The sequence below is a fragment of the Parasteatoda tepidariorum genome, chromosome 1 (genome assembly GCF_982258835.1).
Source record: "Parasteatoda tepidariorum strain Cologne lab strain chromosome 1, Ptep-v5.0, whole genome shotgun sequence".
In the NCBI taxonomy this organism is placed as follows: Eukaryota; Metazoa; Arthropoda; class Arachnida; order Araneae; family Theridiidae; genus Parasteatoda; species Parasteatoda tepidariorum.
The window spans coordinates 53,985,576-54,004,764 of record NC_141755.1 but is presented as its reverse complement, the minus strand read 5'-3'; the positions used below and the strand labels follow the sequence as shown (position 1 = coordinate 54,004,764).

Below are 19,189 nucleotides of genomic sequence, written 5' to 3'. Positions count from 1 at the left end.
ATAAATTTTAAAAAACAAAGTTATGTTTTTAAATATATTTCCTGTGTTTCTTAAGGTTATCACAGTTTCTTGTCAAATTATAATTTTATTTTCCATTGTCAAAGATCAAGACGCACTCTATTGGCGATTATAGCAAGTACACTATTTCAGACGTTTTTTTGTATTCGAGAATCTTTTGACGTAAAACTTTGTCCATTTTGAAATCTTTGTTTTCTTCCACCGGTAGTATTCTTTTCTTTCTTGCTGTCATTGCCGAAGGTGTGTAAATTTATATATATATGACTCATTATGCGAAATATTTACTTAAATAACATTTGCTTAAGAAGTGATTAGTGAAAATTTGTTTTCTAATCAATAATCTGTGTTATTGCGTGCAGAATATCTACTAAATGTAACCCACGCATTAACCTCTAATTTCAGTTATTAATAATTCCTTATTAAGTCATCGGAATGGAATTTAACTCTTTATATAGTGCTATTACCTTATAAATTTTTATCTTTTTGATTGGGGTACTTCTATGTAACATTGCAGACATTTAATCAATACCAGTTATAGACAGGTGTCTCAAGCCTTTTTGCATTTGTTTTTATCAATACCTGACAGCTCGTTTCGAAAAATCTCTTTTGTCATCTGATTATAATATTTTATCCTCTTACTAATTTCATGGTTTAATCTAAATTCCGTTAATAAATTCTTCTATAATTGATTATTGTTATTCTGATTCTGTCATCGGCTTTAAATTAGTCATCTATTTTCTATTTCAACCACTCACATTAGTATTTTTGAAATCCCATGTTTTCAAATAATTAAGTTGGGAGTGGATTTTTGGTTGAAGTGTTGTAATTTTTACTAAAATAAAAATATGTGGTACAAAAATCTATTTATGGATCAAATGACTGACATATTCATAAACCTTCCCATTAATTTCAAATCTTGGAAGTAAAATAATTAAACTACATGCAAGATTTCCAATCAATAAAATCTGAAATTGGTAAACTTTAAGATAAATAAGTTTTAAGCTGTAATGTAATAGCTTTTGCTAAAAAAAATCTGTGTGGTATAAAAGTCTTGATTCTGTTTTTAATTAACACAATCATCATACATTATAATTTAATATTTTCAAAGTAAGAATTAAACTTCATTAAGATTCTGTTATTTTTTTATTTTATTTATATGGTTAAAAGTGATTAAACAATACTATCTTTCATTGTGCTAAAATGAATGATCCTTCATATTTTGATTCTTCAATAAAATCTATTGCTGTAGAAATTGATTTGTTCTATTAATAATGTGATATCAAAATAATATTCTGTTAGCTTGAATATAATGACCACCTGTAATTAAATCACTGCATTATAAAATCAGCTGCATTATAAAATAAAATTTGTTAAAATAAATTCATTGTAGTATCAAAAATATCTATAAATAAAATCAAATTGTTGAGTAAATGGTGTAGCAAATTCTAGTAGATGAGGAAGTTCCAGTCTATTACCTAGAGTCAAGGCTACTAGTTTGGATTTCAATAAAGATTTTGTTTTACCCCTCTGCCCTGTACTTGGCACCATTTTGTAAGTTGCAAATTAAGCTCATTTTTACAAATTGTCTCCTAGAGTAAATTAATATTGCAAATCGAAATAACTCATCAAACTAAATTAATTATATTTTAAATTAATAAATATAAGAAAATTATTGCTAATCAGAACTGAGCAAATTAAATGAATAAAAAAAATTTCATAGGGTGGGGTTGAACTATAATTCAGCCAATGAGAACTATTTATGAATTGAAGAAAGTTATTGTCAAAAATCTTCACCTAATTATGAACTTATGTTATTCAAAAAATAAAGCATTAGAAGTAAAATCGATCAAACTGTTCAGTAAAAATAAAGAGTTTGAAACGAAATTAATGTGTTAATGATAGAAAATATTTACTGAATCCTTTCATTTTGAGGTGAATGACGGATAGTATTCATTCTATTAGTCCAAATAACAAATAAAATAATGGAGCCAGAATATTGGTGAACAATTTTAAATGTGTTCTCATTCTCATATTCGGTTATGAATAAAAGTTAATGAGCATAATTTTGCATTCATTTATAATAAAAATTACCATTTTTAATGAATTTTTATGAATATCAAGAATAACTGTAAAATGCATTTAAATTGATCTTTGGCATTCAACACTCTAGGTTTTTGAAAAATATAAAAACTTTTATTAACTTTGTAAAGATGTGGGGGAGATTTCCGTATCGTGATCTGTGGCAGAATGATAGCTAGGTCTTGGAAACTTCCGGGTAGTGGCCTGCGAGAAACTAAAAAAAAATAAAACATCACATAAAGGGACCAACTCGAAAGGTATAACTCGTAGCCACCCCCGGGCAAACATCTACATGTTGTTGTTTTTTTGAAGATTGCAAGTTTAAAATCTGTTTGGCACCTTGTCGATTGTAGTTGGCAAGACAGATCACGATACGGGAGCATCCCCAAGATGTGGACCAATTCTGCTAATCAAACTAAAATATTTTAATAAATTTAAGACTTTTGAGTGATATAAGAAATACGCTTCATGTTTCTGTGCCCCAATTGATGAGCGACCTTTTTTTTCTTTTTTTTCCTCAATTTAATAGCCTTGTTAGTTTATGAAAACTTACTGCCTTAAGCATTTGAAATACTTCATCCACCTTTTGATGTATGTATATATATTATTTGAACTACTCCTATAAGAAATTTGAAAATATGTATTTTTATTATGCAGTGTGTGGCTACTAAATAATGGAACTGATGTTATGTAGTGTTACGGCTTTATTTTTAATGCATTTGTAAACGATTTAATCTGGCCGTAGCTTTTATTTGTATAAGAACTGATTTGTTTTACGGAAAAAATTATATTTTAACAACTTATCATCGTGAAATTTCGCAGTGAAACATTACACAAAGTGTATGGCAGTGAAAATATATTGTGTGTGCAAATTTGTTAGTGGTGCGTTGCGTATTTAAAACGTCCTTAAAGGTGCTTTCTTCATTTTTTAAAAGCCCTTAAAGGAGCTTTTTTTCATTGGATGTTTTCAAAAAGTGCTTAGATTAAGACTCTCAAAAGGCAAGAATGAAAGGAATGTGAATCTTTTTCTTTGAATATGACCAATAATAGTATTCTTATTTAATTGGAATATTTATTCTTAATTAAATAACAGAACATTTTTTACTTCTTCCTTTAGCTTTTATGAATATTTTGTATTTAAAAACTATTGTCTGATTTTTGTACCTTTTCATTTAATTGAATAGAATGTATGGAAACAATTTAGTATTAAAAAAATCGGCTCTTTGATATTTTTTTTTTTTCATTTAGAAACAAAATTAACTATAGTTTCTAAAAATCTTAAGATAATTTCCTATTCTAGCAATCACATGTCTGAGAAAAGAAAAGATTGTGAAGGGAAAAAAATCAAACTGTTTACATACTATTAATATTAAAAACCAAAGTTATACAAGTTAAATTCTATTTATCCACTTAACTCTTTCATAAATTTTGCCTGTATATTAGTTGTAGGTTACTTTTTCTTGATCTAATGTTAGTATTTCTGTCTGCACAGCTTAAAGCTAAGCAATTTAAATTTTGTCATATTATTGGTTTAAAAAAGAAGTCTTTTTACTAATTTTTTAGTTAAGAGGATTACAAAAATAAAAATTTAGACCTTAAGTTATACAAAAAAAAAGTTTACAGTTTTATTTTATGCATGTTGGCCAACTTTATAAACACGGGCCACGAGTTATTTTAATTGTGTTAGTTAATTATTCTGTTATTTTAAATTGATTACTTTGTAATAATTTCTATTAAAGATATCATGTAGAAAAATATTAGCGCTTTTAAAGTTTGTCATAGAAAGGCAGGATACCAACCTATACGTTGGATAATATTTTAAATGAGATAAAAACTTAAAAGTGGACCATCTAATCCTAGTTTCTCCAAATCCCAAAGTTTTTTTGTTCCAATTGAAGTTTTTAGTTTGGAATTAGCTTTTTATTAATGAAATTTTTTTAAATATTTTTAGTTCTATCTTAATAATGGGAGAGCGTGAAACTGTCTTGTGTGTCAATGTCTACTCAACTAGTGCTACTTCTGATAATCTTTCGAGGCATGATATGCTCAACTGGGTTAATGAATGTCTACAGAGTAATTATTCAAAAATTGAAGAGCTCTGTTCTGGTAAGTTTAGTTTTAATTGTTCTGTAAAGCTAAATTAAATTAATATATAAATTGAAATGCATGCAATTTGTTTAGAGTGCATACTAATGTGCCTTTAATAGAGATGGACGAAGTATCTTTTCTTATCAAGATTGGTTTTTTGATGTCAAAAACTGGTTTTTGTCTTGACACATCAAAGACCTGTTGAAAAGTGTCAGAAACGCTTGGGGCATTTTGACAGTGGAGACTTTCCATTAGATACTAAATCAGGCGCAATACTTGCGTTATATACTACAATAATTATGATTTATATTATATATCAATATCACATATTAAAAAAGTAGCCACAATTATTAAAACTATTAATTAGTTTTTCTAATGGTACTTAATACTTTAAGACTTCTATTATTACTATTTGGTTTATATTATTGGTAATAACTGAGTTAATTATTATCAATCAGATTTTAATTCTGGCAGATTTTTTAGATTAAGTACAATATAGTATTCTTAACAAAGTAATAAATAATTGTCTTTTTTAAAAGTAGTATATGCTACTGTTCCAAAAAATGTCCAGATTTAAAAAAAAAAAAAAAAATGTGATTTTATCTTTGGCCCACTACGTGAAGCCTGTATTTAGTTTGTATACACTTTTCCCAAAAGTGTGAAAATTACTACTTGAAGTAATATTGTGAAGACAATGCACTTTAGCTAATGAGAAAAATGCAATGGTTTACCAACAATAACTTCATGTAAATTATAAAATTAAGAGACATTTACCAAGATTTCTAACATCTTTTTAATGGTGAATGCAATGCAATAAAAGATACATGGCATAATGTCAAATCCGTAATTTATAAATCTAGTATGATAATGGATGCAAGATAAATAATAATAATAAAAAAGGTAATGCATGCAGACAATAGTTACAAACAGAAAACAGCATAGGAGTACGAGAGGTAGATTTATTTAAGCCCAGAGGTACCTGCAATTTTGATTCATCCTTAATCTTTGATTTCACTGTCAAGATTACTGTATTAAATTTTAATAACAAAAATTATGGGTACGGAGAATTCTTGTAGTAATCTGTAATTTCTGTTCAGCCATGGATGAGTATTAAAATGTTTACGGAAGATTTTTAAAAATAATTTTAAGTGCGAAAAATCACATAAAAATACTGTAGAGGAAACCCATGCCTATGTATTTTTGGATTTTGCAGCTGTTCAAATGAGAAGAATAGTGATAAATGTTAGAAGATTCAAGAAAACATGAAGTTTCGATGACAAAGCCCTATATATCTTATTATTGAGGACTTTTCTGCCCCCTCCTCCTTTTTTTACTGTTCTCCAACAAGAAGAAAATAGAATTCTAAATTTGATTAGGGAGATAGAAGTTTTACTAATTATAATGGGAATTTTTAATAATATTCTTCAAACCTACAATTAATGAGTCTATCAACTCTTCCAAGTTTTGGCTTTATTGCTTGTTTCACTTAGCTATGTTTTATCCAAAAGTAGTTTTCTTTTTGATGAGAAAAAGTCAAACTGATGCTTACCCAACTTTAGGAACTAAAATTTAATCTTATTTTCTTGTAGAAAAACAAAAAGAACATGAACTCTAATCTGAAATGGTGTGAGTAAAAAAAATTTTTAGTGGTTCAAATAAAAGATACTGATAAAGCAATAAGGGCTAGTTCTAATTTATTCAAAAACTAGAACATTCATTTTAAGTAATAAACTTAATTTTATAATGAAGTATAAGATTTCAGTGTTGTAAATCATTTAATTTATCTTTGCCAATGTGTTTCTTAAAGTTAATGCGAGTGAATTCTTGCATAATTTTACGAATATTATGTACCTCTAAAGACTTAAGTAATATGTAGACCTTAAAATTGTTAAAATTTGAATTTCGTAAACGCCAAGTATATGTTCTTTCGTTATCGTACCTCTGATTACTGATAGCTAGTTTGGAAAGAACATAGTATAATGTTTCAATTTGATAACTCTGCTTCCTGGTGATAGATTATGCCAATAGTAACTTTTGTAGATCAGCAAATTTGATGTTGAGGGATAATATATTACGACAACTAAACTGGCATGTGTATGATGCAAGGTTCACATTAAATCTGCCATGGCTAAAAATCTTCTCGATGGTTGGTGTGAAAGTTATGACAAAGTGGTACTAGTATTGTCTTTATCTTCTGATTAAAGACAAATTACATTAATGGCATTCGTTCTTCCTACCATAGCTGTTAAATGAAAATCCTGGATTAATGCCTTACTTTGTGTGCGTTCTTCTTAATTGGCAATTTTTAATGATTTTAGTACTTAATTTGTTTTTCAACCTTAGTCTTATATTTCTTATTTCTACCCTCTTTTGAGTTAATTCGCTCCTTCCAAAATGATCCTATTGAATAATTTTACTAAAATCTTATTTTAGACTTTAAATACTTATACTTAATTTCAAGTGAATATTTTTAGGGGCAGCATATTGCCAGTTCATGGACATGCTTTTCCCAGGTAAATATATTTGGCTTCATTTTCTACGGCATGTTTATAGTTTCATTTTCAAATTCCATAAGTGCTTTATTAATTTTTATTAATTACTTTAGGAAGTATATCTTTGAAAAAAGTGAAGTTTAAAACTCAACTAGAGCACGAGTACATTCAAAATTTCAAACTTTTGCAAGCAGCCTTCAAAAGAGTTGGTGCTGATAAGGTAATTAAACATCTATATTTTTCAGGATATTTTTTATGTAAACTCATGTTTCTTCTAGAATGTTACTAATAATCATTATTGAGAAAGACTTTTAGCAACATACCATGACTCTAAGAATTAGAAAAATGTGGGTTTCAGCAAAACTTCCTGGTTGCCACTAATCATCTATGCACCTCCCTGTTTCTAGTTTTCCAGATTTTGTTAAATTCATCCATGCATAAAAATCAAATATGTATGTTTGCAGTGCTCGTTACAAAATAAATGTTAACGTAATAAAATATTAACAAAATTTAAAAGAAATATCAAACAATAAAAATCTATAAAGGGAATAATAACCATCTGTGTAATATTAAAGCTATATACTTGTGCTGTTAAATTCAGAACAAATGCTCTTGCTGGGTTTTTTATGCAGAGTTATAAGATTTGTGTGCAAATCAAATTGGACAAAACTTTCCACAAGCTTTTTTAAAATTCTTAATTCTTGTATCACAATATTATTACAAAACGCAAAATCAAAAATGTAAGAAATTTCAATTTGATATTTTGTAGAAAGAAATACAATAGAAATCTGCCACGATTTTTGAAAACACTGGCGAGCAAGAGAAAATAAAATATCTTTCTAGCCCAATTCTCTTTATCAGACCATTTTTTTTTTCTTTTTAAAATTTAAGTGTAAAAATTGTCTAGTTGAAATTAAAAAGCTGAAAATAGTCACCAGTTAAAATTTATTGGTCTCCAATCGCAACTGTACTTCACTAGCCGTGGACATACTCTTATGACTGTAATTAATTAATTTAATTTATATCTCAATATTTTCACTTAATGTTTATGGGTCAATTTATCTATAAATAGCTATTTGGTAAAAGAACAAAAATTATTTAAATGTTAGGAAATTTAATATTTGTACTCAAAGTATTAACACTCATTTTCAATGGATAAAAAGCCTACAATGAACGTAAATATAACAGGGTGCATAGTATTTTTAAAAAGTGCTTAAAGGTGCTTGTTTTTGATTTACATTTTTAAAAACCCTTAAAGGTGCTTTTTTTTATTGGGAGTTAGCAAAACTTGCTTAATTTTCTATCTTTCAAAATGAGATTTTTTTCTCTTTGTTTTGTAGATTGTCATCATAGGTTACGAAAAAGCATGATTTTCACAATTTTGTCTGCAATATTTATCAGAAACTAATAATTTTATCATGACTTTGTTGCCTTTGAAAATATTTTTGTATTTTGTTGATTTTATGTTTATAAATTAAAAACTTTATACAATGGCTTTTTTTTTTGTGGAAAAAGATTAAAAATATTTTTTTAGTGCTTAAAAGGTGCTTATTTTTGTTGAGGAGGCTATGCACCTTATATTAAAATATTATCTTTACATTCTTGTATTTTAGTGTTTAGCTTTTCTTAATTTGTCTTTTGCCAAATATTTAAACTAGTAATTTTTTATAGCATATTCCAGTTGATAAGCTAATTAAAGGAAGATTTCAAGATAATTTTGAGTTTCTCCAGTGGTTCAAAAAATTTTTCGATGCTAATTATGGCGGACAAGATTATAATCCATTAGAAGCACGAAATGGTATGGCAATGGGTGTTGATGGTCGAGGAGGTGGTGGAATTAGTAATAAATCAGGATCTCAGAATAGACTCTCAACTACTTTAAATGCTTCAAAAAATATTGCACGTGCAGGTTTGTAATTTTTTAAAGAAAATTTTTATTATTTATTTTTTTTTTTTTTTTTTACGTGTTACTATGTTCAATGCTTTTTAAATAATTCTATAATGTATTATAGATATATTGTGGTTAATTTTTATATTTAGTTTATTGGTAAAGGCTTTTTATTTTTCCCCTTTAGCTAATTTATCTTTATATAATTTTTTTTTTCTTTTTAACATAAACTTATTTACGATATTAATAATTTCCCATCAGTCATAACTAATGATTATGTTTGCATTTTGGGTTATTAGTCTATAAGTATGGGTTATTAGACTTAATCTTTTGATTAAATCTGTACATAGTAAAGTAAATGCAATTAGAATACTCAGCATATATGTTTTTACTGGGGTAAAGTTTATTCTTTATGTACTATAATGTAAACAGAAACATTTTCAAAATTTTAGTGATAATGTACTTTTTTATTCTTGCATCTTGAATTTTTATTTGATGGACCAATAAATTCAACTCAATGCTGCTAAAAAATTACATGAAATCCAAACTTAAAAAATTTCAGTTTTTTTTTTTTTTTTTTTTTTTTTTTTTTTTTTTTTTTTTTTTTTTTTTTTGAAGAATATACATGTACACCTGACACAGTTTGTAACTCTGTTGTTGAATTATCCATATGTAATAATTGTAAATATTGCTTACTTGTCAATTCTGAGTTTTGAATAATCAATTGATTTAAATCATTACAACCCCAGTGAGAAAAAAATATTGACTTTTTGCTATATCTGAATATTTACGATAAAAGCACAAATAATGCTACTTAGGCCTGAAATACTGCAGTTCCGAATCTATAATGAAAAATCTTCTATGTGATCCAAACACAGATTGTATGTTTGGACACTGATAAAAGTTCATTTTTTAAAAAAAAAAATTTTTTTTATTCTGTGTTTAAACAGTAGTCAAGTTTCTTCATTTTTAAACTGAATATAATGTGAGCTTTTATATTTAGCTTTATACATTACTCCCCCACCTGAAATATTTATGTATTATTTAATATACATAAAATGTATGCTTTGAATTTTTTGAAATATTTTCCAAAATTTCTTTAGATATAATGATCTTCACAATTCGTAGACAAAATTGAAAAGTTTCAAAGGTGGTCATACTGCCAAGTGCATAATATTCTTTTTTGCATCCAAAAAAATATTTTTTTAGATTATTTACAAAATGTTTTTATTTACAGCACCATCACCACGAACAACTACTAATGCTAGAATTCCAACTCAAAGAGTAACTAACAGAATTGGAGGTGGAGGAGGAGATACCCAAAGAGTTGAAGAATTAACAAATCAGGTAAATTAGATTAATGTAAGTCAATGAATCAAACATTGTTAGTACACTAAACTGGAAGCTTAAAGTGTAGTGTCTCTGCCTTTCAAATGTTGTGCTTTACTTTCCTAGTATTCAGTTTAGTGTGTTCAAATGAAATTGCTAGGTATGCACTACACATTTGAATTCTATTCACTATTTGCTTCCTCTGATTGGATATTGGTCATAAACTTTTCTGTTAGAGAGATTTGTGAATCTTAAAATTTTAACTCCCAAGAAAGCAATTTAACTTCATTTTGTAAATATTTTGCTTATGTTTGAAAATTTTTAAATGCATTTCTAAATCGAAGCACAATGAGCAATTTTTTTTCTTCTTTTACGTGTATGATAATTTAAAAACAATGTGTCTAATTACCTTATGTAGTATTTTATTGCAAGATTGTTAATTTAAATTCATTGAGCTTATTTTCATTACAAAACCTGTAACGAATTTCTATAGTACATTAATACTGTTAAGAATTTATTTTATTTATTTATTTTTTAACATGGCTTGAAGTTGTCCTTAAATCTCTGATCGAAAAATAATGTCCTTATTTTTAAAAACTTCAGCAAAAAATAAAGTTTCAGGATATTTACTGAAGTTGACAAAAAAAAGTCAATATTTTATTTCTAAGAATGAAAGAAATTTTAAACGTAGAAGGAAATATAAATTTTCTTTTGTTGTGAAACAAGGTAGATATTGAAATGGTTACCATGTCTTCCTATTACCCTCTAGTCGTATTTCCGTTGTTGGGATTAAGCATTCTAGGAGAAAAAGGTAGTTTCTCTCTCCACCATAAACTTCATACATGCCAACGCTCTTTTTGATGAAAAAACTAACAAATTATAGGGATTTCATCAAGTGCAGTCTAGTATGGACTGATAGTAACACAGTGTGGTTATAACATAGCGGAAAAACTTCCTGAAGTTAGTAAAAATATTGTTTTTATTAAAACGTTAAAAACTTAAACAGCAGGTTACAAACCTTCTCATTAAATTTAAACATACATTATGACATCTATTTACATGTACCTGTAGCACAGGTAGAGAAAACTTTTAAATTACTAGAAAGGTTGTTAAAATTAAAATAGAGTCAGCGAGTCAAGTTGGTTTATATATCTTTAAAATAGTCAGGGAAACCAAACAATGTTGCCTGCGCATTACATTTTAATTGGATACTTTGAAAGTTTAGTTGTACCATGTCTGCTTCCCTGGAGAAATTTAAAAATACTTTAACAGCTTAGTTAACACACATCTTATATTGATCTTATCAATACACTTTATGAAGTTATATCTTTCTAGCATCATTGTTTAACTATGAATAAACTTCCTTGTAAGGGTGGAATTTGGCCCAAAAAAGTTTACCACTTTATTGTATTTACAACAACTGGTCACCTCTGACAGATTCAGCAATCATTATCCAATCATAATTTTTAAAAATTGATATTTATTAATTTAATAAAGAAGACTTTTAAATTTACTCTAATAAAGAAGACTTTTAAATTTACTCTAAATGTTTCTTTTTATATTCTGAGTGGCAAGCTCTATGCATGAAAATATTCACTTTCTTATTAAAATTAACTAACTTGTAGAAAGTAGTGTGAAAAGCAATAACTAATGACTTAAGTTATTTGTTTTAGGGATTTTGTTGTTAAATAGTTTAAAAATCAATAAATTTTTAATTTTTTAAAATTTCTGTGTACTTTAGCTTTCTGAAATGAAAGTCACGGTTGATGGACTTGAAAGAGAACGTGATTTTTACTATGGGAAATTGAGAGACATTGAAGTTCTTTGTCAGGAACAAGAAGCAAGTGAAGAGAAGACAACATTTATTGAGCAGATACTAGAAATATTGTATGCCACTGAGGTGTGTATTTATTTTATTTATAATTTCAATTATGTGTCAGAAAATCTTAATAAAGTATTTGAATTCATTTTTGATATGAGGTCCTCAAAAAAGCACCACAATTAATACTTTTAATGTATATTGATATGTTAAACGGTGCATATCGATTGTGAAAGGTGCTTTTTTTCATTAGATATTAGTAAAAAGTGCTTAATTTTCTCTTTTCGAAAATAAGATTTTTTCTTTGTCGTGTTGATTGCTGTCACGAATAATGTGTGGATTTCACGATGTTACATTCAACATTTTCCGAATTCATTGAACTACAATTCATTTCTACTGACAGTCTACCTTGAGCTGCGGAAGGACCAATCATTTCATATGTTGTATGAATTACTTACATGCATGCTAACTAAGCTAGATTCAGTGGGAAGGATTCTTGTATTTAGATTTTAGGTTTCATCTTGCAATCTCTGAAATCAAACCAAAAATCTCTGAAATTTTTGCTGATCATAGGAGACCAACTGAACATTGCCACACCTATGGCATTCTCGTACTGTTCCATTTATAAATCAGCTTAACTATCTTTAAATAAGACTTCATTCGGGTGAAAACCGTGGGGGATCATGAAGCTTCAAAATTTCATCTCCCGTTTATTCACCATTTGATTTAGTAAGAATTTAGATTTTTTAATCATGGGCATTTTTGCTTATGGGATAGTTCATTAATTATGTAGAATATTTTAGGATTTTTATTGAAGTTTTACTTTACTGATTTCAGTGGTCTTGGATTATTTTTAAAAAAAATGAATGTTAGAGCAAAGGCAAGATTTTTTTAAAAAAGTATGAATTATGGGAATTTTCCTTATTTTGACATTTAGTTAGGAATGTTATCTGGTTCCGATTTGTCATTTCAAAATAATATAATTTTATCTCTTATTATATTAAAAATTCATTATTTGTTAAATATAGGCTATATAATAATGTGCTTAGGACAAAAATGTTTAACTTTATTATTCATTGTACTTTCATTTCAAAATTATTGAAAAATGTTTTTTATTCATTCTATTAAAGAAATGTTGTACCATTTTAAAAATTTATTGAATAGGGGTCATTTAGAATAGGGCTATTCATTAATTTAAATTTGCAATATGAATCCATTTAAGTTCTTTTGTTTTCTGAATTCTCAAATTTTTATCTATTCAGTATGATTAATAATTATTATCTTGAATATTTTTGTTAAGGCTGAGAACTATCAGCTTTTGATTTCTTCAATGAAATAGATACCCCACAAAAACAAATTGAAAATTAGTAAGCTTCAAACCATTTGTGGTTGCCCCCTTTTACATGGTGGACGCTAGAGGACGGGGGCTTAAACAGCGAGAGGACCACTCCTGGTCAGCGGGGGGGGGGGGGAGGATAAGGAGTGATAGATTTATGAGGAATTAGAATGCAGAACGCCCTATCTTAACAATTTGTTCTTGTGGAATATAACATTTCTTTCATTTTTTTTTTGTGGGATATCTATGACATGGAGGAACGAAAAAGCTGCTAGTTCCATAGTTGTTCTTAGCCTAAGTTAACATTTATAATTTTCATAAATTTAGAAATATATATATATATATATATTTTTTTTACAAAATTTAGCAATGTAATTATTAATTTAAAAAATAAAATGTATAATTCTATGTCAAATATATTTAAATTTGCTTGAAATGTTTTTTTTTTTTTTTTTTTTTTTTCCCCTATTAAAATCCAGAATAGAGAACTTTGCCCAGAAGATAGTTATTTTACCATTATGATGAAGTCTGTATGTTTAGTAAAGTCTGAAATAGTTTTTGCATTTTGATAATTTTAAGTGCACATTAGATGACTTTTATAATGAAGAAAATCTTTTTCTTAGATGTGCATATTCTAATTAGAATTTCCCTTTAAAATATGTAATATAATGCTAAGTCAGACTCCTGCGTTTTGTTGGCATGATAATGGGGTTCATTTAAAAGGCACTAAATTTAAATATAGTTTTGAAGACCCCCGAAAAAGTCTTTTTTTCCCCTCTCTTTTCAAAACCTTTAAAAGGCCCTAATATTATTCTGGATTAACATTTTATAATAGCACTGCTCCGCATCCTTAATGTTTGTAAATTTTAATGATTCAAGTAAGATTTACAAAAAATGGGTGTTAAAAATCAATATTGAAATAAATGTTCTAATTTTTCTTCAGGTAATTTAAATATAAAACTAAATAAGAATAAAATTATGTAATTTAATGCTGAAAATCTCAATTCAACTTTTTCACATTGCCATATTTTTAGAGGAAAGAAGTGGATGATAAAAGAGTAACATTCATTAGAAATGCTCTTGAAAAAATGTGTCTTCATAAAAATGCTAACATAAAGAAAAGTTAATAAAAAAAACACAAAAGAGAAATAGATAAATCTTTATTTCTTGAAATATAACTTTAACGTTGAAAATCACAGCTTTTTTGTTACCGGCTATCTCTCTTACCATATAGGGAAAAAAGTAGCGTTAAAAGAATAAAATCTATCAGAAAATGTTTCATTAAAATGCTGTGCTATATAATGAAAACAGCAAAAATGAAACAAAAAATTTTTTCAATTCTTAAAACAAAAGTGTTAAATATAATGTTATATATGTTTTCTTGAATATAATTTTTAAAAAAATCAGCAGTGCAAAGCATGTGGTTCAGAATTAGTAATCTAGTTTTATTTTTAGAAATTTCGCTTTTTCATTGCTAAAAATTATATCATATAATGTATCATAAAAATACTATTTTAGATTTTTCTTTTTTTTAATCTAATAAAATTCCAAAAAATAAGACTGGCAAAAAAAAAAATTCAAAAAAATACTTGGCAGATGGGCCAAATACCGAATATTTGTTACATCCGTAATTGTGAGTGGCGTCTTACTTATGCCTCTCTAATCTGATCCTCTTCTCAATAAGCTCAAGATAGTTACTAAAGCTCATCTCACAGGGCGTCAAACTCCAAATTTAACAATAATAGACATGACCTAAAATTTTTTAGACAATTTTTAGCTTTAATCTAATTATTTTAGTTCTGAGTTCTAACTATGACTTGTTAACATGCCTACGATAAATATTAACTTGTATTTAACATAAATTATTCTTATAAAGAAGCTTAGTGTTTTTCATAATTAAGCTTTTAAGAACAGTATCTAGCAGTTTCCGGATCTTGCCCGTTTTAAATCTATTTAATCAGATCTATTTGTGTTCTTAGATAGCAGATAAAAACTGTCATTTGGTGCTAGCAAAACAAACAAGTTCTTCTTTAAACAAGGTTTGAATTTTGACTTTTAAAGTGTTAAATACCCTTTGATGTACTGTTTATTTGTTTTTATTACCACTTACACTCTGTTAAAATTCTTTTTGATGAACAGGATGGATTTGCAGTTCCTGATGATGCTCCTGAAGATGGCTTACCATCTCAAAATGATGAAGATGAATATTAGTCTGAACTCAAATCAAAATGCCCTAGTTATGAGGGCATGCCAATGTTTTTGAATGCTTGTTATCCTTCAAGACCTTTCATCTATGTTTAACCGAGTGTTTTAAATTTTATGAAGATCGTTGTAGTGTTATTGGCACACTAACTTTCTTTAATATAAATGCTCTATTACCATGCTTTCTTATATAAAATTTTTATCTGATATAGAATATCAATTTTTATTTTTGGAGAGTTAACAGTTAAAAATATTAAAAAAAATACTCTTCTTGGTGCAGGTTTAAAATTGAAAGTATATAATAAGCTTTTATTTTAGTATAAAACTAAGAAAAATATTCCTTGATTTAGATAATTCAATTATGTAAGTTTTTTCTGTAATCCCATGAAGATTGTTCAGAGAATATATTGATGTTTCTTTTCAAGTAAAAAAATATATAATTGAATAATTAATATAATAATTGAAATTGAACACTTCTGTTTGCTTATAAGATTTTTAGATAAATTACGAATTTAATTTTTATTGAAATTCATTTTTACATTTTTGAATTTTTATTTGTTTTTTTTTTCTTGGTGATAACACTAACAATTGTTAAGATTAAACTGTTATCTGCACAGTGTTAGCTTTATTAAGTAAGTGCTTGTTAATAAGTTTTGTTTCTAAATTTTGAAAATTTTTATGAAATTAAAATTTTTGTGATTAATTCCACAATGTATACCTTTTTGTAACACAATACAATTTTATTCCTATTTGTGTCAGCAAGTTATTTTCTTGTTGAAATTTGTATTTGTGTTATCTGTTTTAAATAAAGTCTAAAACATATTTTGTAAAGCAGTTGTAATAAAATAAGTTACTTAAAACTTTTTGTTATCAATTATTTATTAGTTGGTTTTAATTTTTGGTTTTTATTGTTTAAATTATTCTGAAATATTTTGGGCTTAAAAAGATTCTCAATTTTGAAAGGAAAAAAATAATGAGTCTGTGAAATTATGATAATTAATTTGTATTAAGCTTAAAATTAATCTAGTTACTATTTTATTTTCATCAAATAAAAGTGACCTTTTAAATTATCATTGTTGTAAGTAATGTTAAGTTTATTTGAAAATATTTTATTAATAGAACTTGAAATAATAAATTTGTCACTATGTATAAAGTTTTGATTTTAAATGAACAAAGTTTTTATTAGATTGTCATTGCTAGTAAGTTTGAATTATGGTTTTGAAATGACACTCATAATGAGACTAATATAGAAAAGGGAGCAATACATGGTTATTATTCCCCCTTTTATTTTGATTAACTTTTCTACCCTGATTATTTGAAGTTTGCCATTTAGAAATATATGGATAAATAACTAATTTTAAAACAATGCTACTATTTTTAAAATTATTTTTCATTAAAATAATGAATAGCTCTATGTCAGTAAGTAGTTTTAAATATTAAATTTTACAAAATTCTTCTTTATTGAAATATCTAAAAAAATTATTTTATAATTGAAATTTTTATTTTACTTACGTACTATTATTCTAAGTTCTTGTTTAAAAGAAAATTAAATATTTATGCTTCATTTAAATCACATCAGCAAATTGAGCTTATTTAAAGTTTAGTATAGGTTTTAGATTTTTAAAAGTGATATGCAAATTAGTTAATGATTAAGAAGCATTTTCAATAAGATCTGCTATTATTGCTTTAGAAGTACTTTAAAAATAAAATGTTAATTAATGTGCTTAATTATTCAAGCACTCTTTTGCTTATTGAATTGAGTCTTGTTTTAAATATCCAATTGAACACATTTAAATATTTGACCATAAATCTATAGTTGAGAAAAAATAATAAAAAAATGCTATAGAGCTTACTAATCTTTTTCTTACATTCCAAGCTTGCTTGAGGGTATTTTGTCTTCCCTTTCCACTTTTTAGTTTTGCAGTTTTTCAAAAAGTGAAATTTTCTGAAGATTGGTTGTTTATGTGCATTAAATATGTAAATGATTTTTATTGGTCTGTATGGTTATCAAATTATTTTTAAATAAAAACTGCAATGCAGTGCTTGTGAAATTGTTCCTTTCTTTCATTAAATTTGCACCTGACAATAACTATAATGTATTTAGAATAAAATTTTAATATTTTTCATTATCTAGATATTTTAATTAATGTTAAGAAATGAGCATATTTAATTTTCTTCAAAATAAACCTTGTTAATTTCGGGGGGGAAATTACTTCTATTTTTTGAAAAGGGAAAGATACAGCATTCTTAAGGTTGTTTGTTATTGCACTCTGTGCAAGGTAATAACTTAGTAAAACAAAAATTCAAAACTATTGAAATTTGCATGATTACAAATATTCTATTTTGGGATTTACTGTCCTATCAGGCAAGACTCAAATTCCCCTAACATCAGATTTTAGTGCGAGCAGTCAGTATGGTTGCAAGGATAAGTCACCTTAAATAATGATGTGTTAGTCGTTTTTTGCTTTGCTGTAAGTAATTAAGCAAAATCAATCTAAAGCTTTTTCTTTTGCTCTCATTCGATACTATTCTATGGTAAGCTTGGTATGAATTGTGGAACTATTTTTAAAATGAAGACATGTGAAATTCTTTTGTATAATGTGCAAAATAAAAAACGGACCACCCTTTATAACTTGAGATCTAATGATCGGGTCTTCGTGTTCTAGAACCAGCTTGTGCTCCGGATTTTTCGCTAACAGTGATCCGGAGATCGAAGGTCCAAACGTTTCAAAAACTCATTGATCGCAGAAGTTTCCGAAAATCAAATTCTCAAAGGTGGAACTGAAAAGCACAGTTTATTTGTTTGTAAGGGAGAGCCAGATACTTTATAAGCTTATATTCATGATTAATATTAATTTTTTATCAGTAAATAGTTATTATAATCATAAACTCAGGAAAGAAAGACATATTTTTAAATTTTAATTACTTCTCTAGGTCATTATAGGTATATGTAAAGTTTTAAATTTATTTTAAGTAAACCAAGAAATATTGAGAAACAGAAAAAACCTTGCTTAAATTTTTTTCAATTTAAACTGGTTTTTTTTTTCTTTTAACTCGAGAAGTTTTCCGGAATTTGGGCTCACAATCACCCCTGTAGAACTCAATCTTAATGGTTCGATCGAGGGGGTGACCTTTATGCTAATTTATTAGTGCAAACGATATTTTAAGTTATGAAATCAGACACAAAAAAAGTACTTTCTCTGAATAAACATTCCTTTTTTTTTTCTTGGATGAATTCGGATTTCTGATCAGCACAACATATGGGGTAGTCGCAATCTGGGAGAAATAGTCCAATGTTTGGACTCCTTAATGTTAATTTTTCGTATTTCGCCCTATCTCGAAAATTTTTTAAGCGAATTAAAACTTATTTTACACACAATTATAAAATTCGTTTATACAGAGATAATTCCATACAAAATATAACTTTAAGTACATATTTATTATTTTATTTATTAGTAGTCGAAAAAATTGAATTGTAAGGTACACAATTTTTTGCATTATTTTAAACGGCAAAAAATAGCGGAATCGGTCGAATAGTTTCTGAAAAAGTCGTATTTTTAACATTCGATTTCTTCGGAACTATTAGACCGATTTTGCTCCAATTTTGCCATGCAGAAGTACATTCTTTAAAATTATGTAAAAATTGTGCACCTTACAGTTCAAAATTGTTTTTAACTATTATAAAATAAACTAATAAAAAACAGCCAATATTCACTAAAAGTTGTTTTGCATCTTTGACTAAATGAATTTTATAATTGTATGCAATTTTTTTTTAATCTGCTTAAAATTTTCTGAAATCCGTCGAAAAGAAAGTATGTTCATTCAGAGAAAGTACGTTTTTGTGTCTGACTTTGTAACTTAAAATATCGTTTGCACTTATTAATTAACATATTTGAGGTCACCCCTTAGAAACAATTAAGTCCTAGAACGTTAAGATC

General features: G+C 27.0%; 1 protein-coding gene across 5 annotated transcripts; it reads left to right on the top strand.

The window, feature by feature from the left end:
- Nucleotides 1–110: 110 nt before the first annotated feature.
- Nucleotides 111–17,302, top strand: Eb1 (microtubule-associated protein RP/EB family member 1). Of its 5 annotated transcripts, none has more exons than XM_016073711.4 (9): nt 120–258; nt 4,049–4,203; nt 6,660–6,698; nt 6,791–6,897; nt 8,349–8,586; nt 9,803–9,912; nt 11,636–11,794; nt 15,029–15,088; nt 15,189–17,302. In XM_016073711.4, exons 2-9 carry the CDS (start codon nt 4,062–4,064, stop codon nt 15,258–15,260), a joined length of 927 nt encoding a protein of 308 aa, XP_015929197.1. In that variant the 5' UTR covers nt 120–258; nt 4,049–4,061; the 3' UTR covers nt 15,261–17,302. The 5 variants fall into 5 exon arrangements, with proteins under 5 accessions (XP_071035896.1, XP_015929197.1, XP_071035897.1 ...); XM_016073712.5 differs by having other exon boundaries at nt 179–222; XM_071179795.2 differs by lacking the exon at nt 15,029–15,088 and having other exon boundaries at nt 111–258.
- Nucleotides 17,303–19,189: the final 1,887 nt, after the last annotated feature.

Coding starts and splice junctions, on each gene's coding strand:
- Eb1 (XM_016073711.4), top strand. CDS start 4,062: ATGGGAGAGCGTGAAACTGTCTTGTGTGTCAATGTCTACTCAACTAGT. Junction 6,898..8,348: donor AAAGAGTTGGTGCTGATAAG/GTAATTAAACAT, acceptor AATTTTTTATAG/CATATTCCAGTTGATAAGCT. Junction 9,913..11,635: donor TTGAAGAATTAACAAATCAG/GTAAATTAGATT, acceptor TGTGTACTTTAG/CTTTCTGAAATGAAAGTCAC.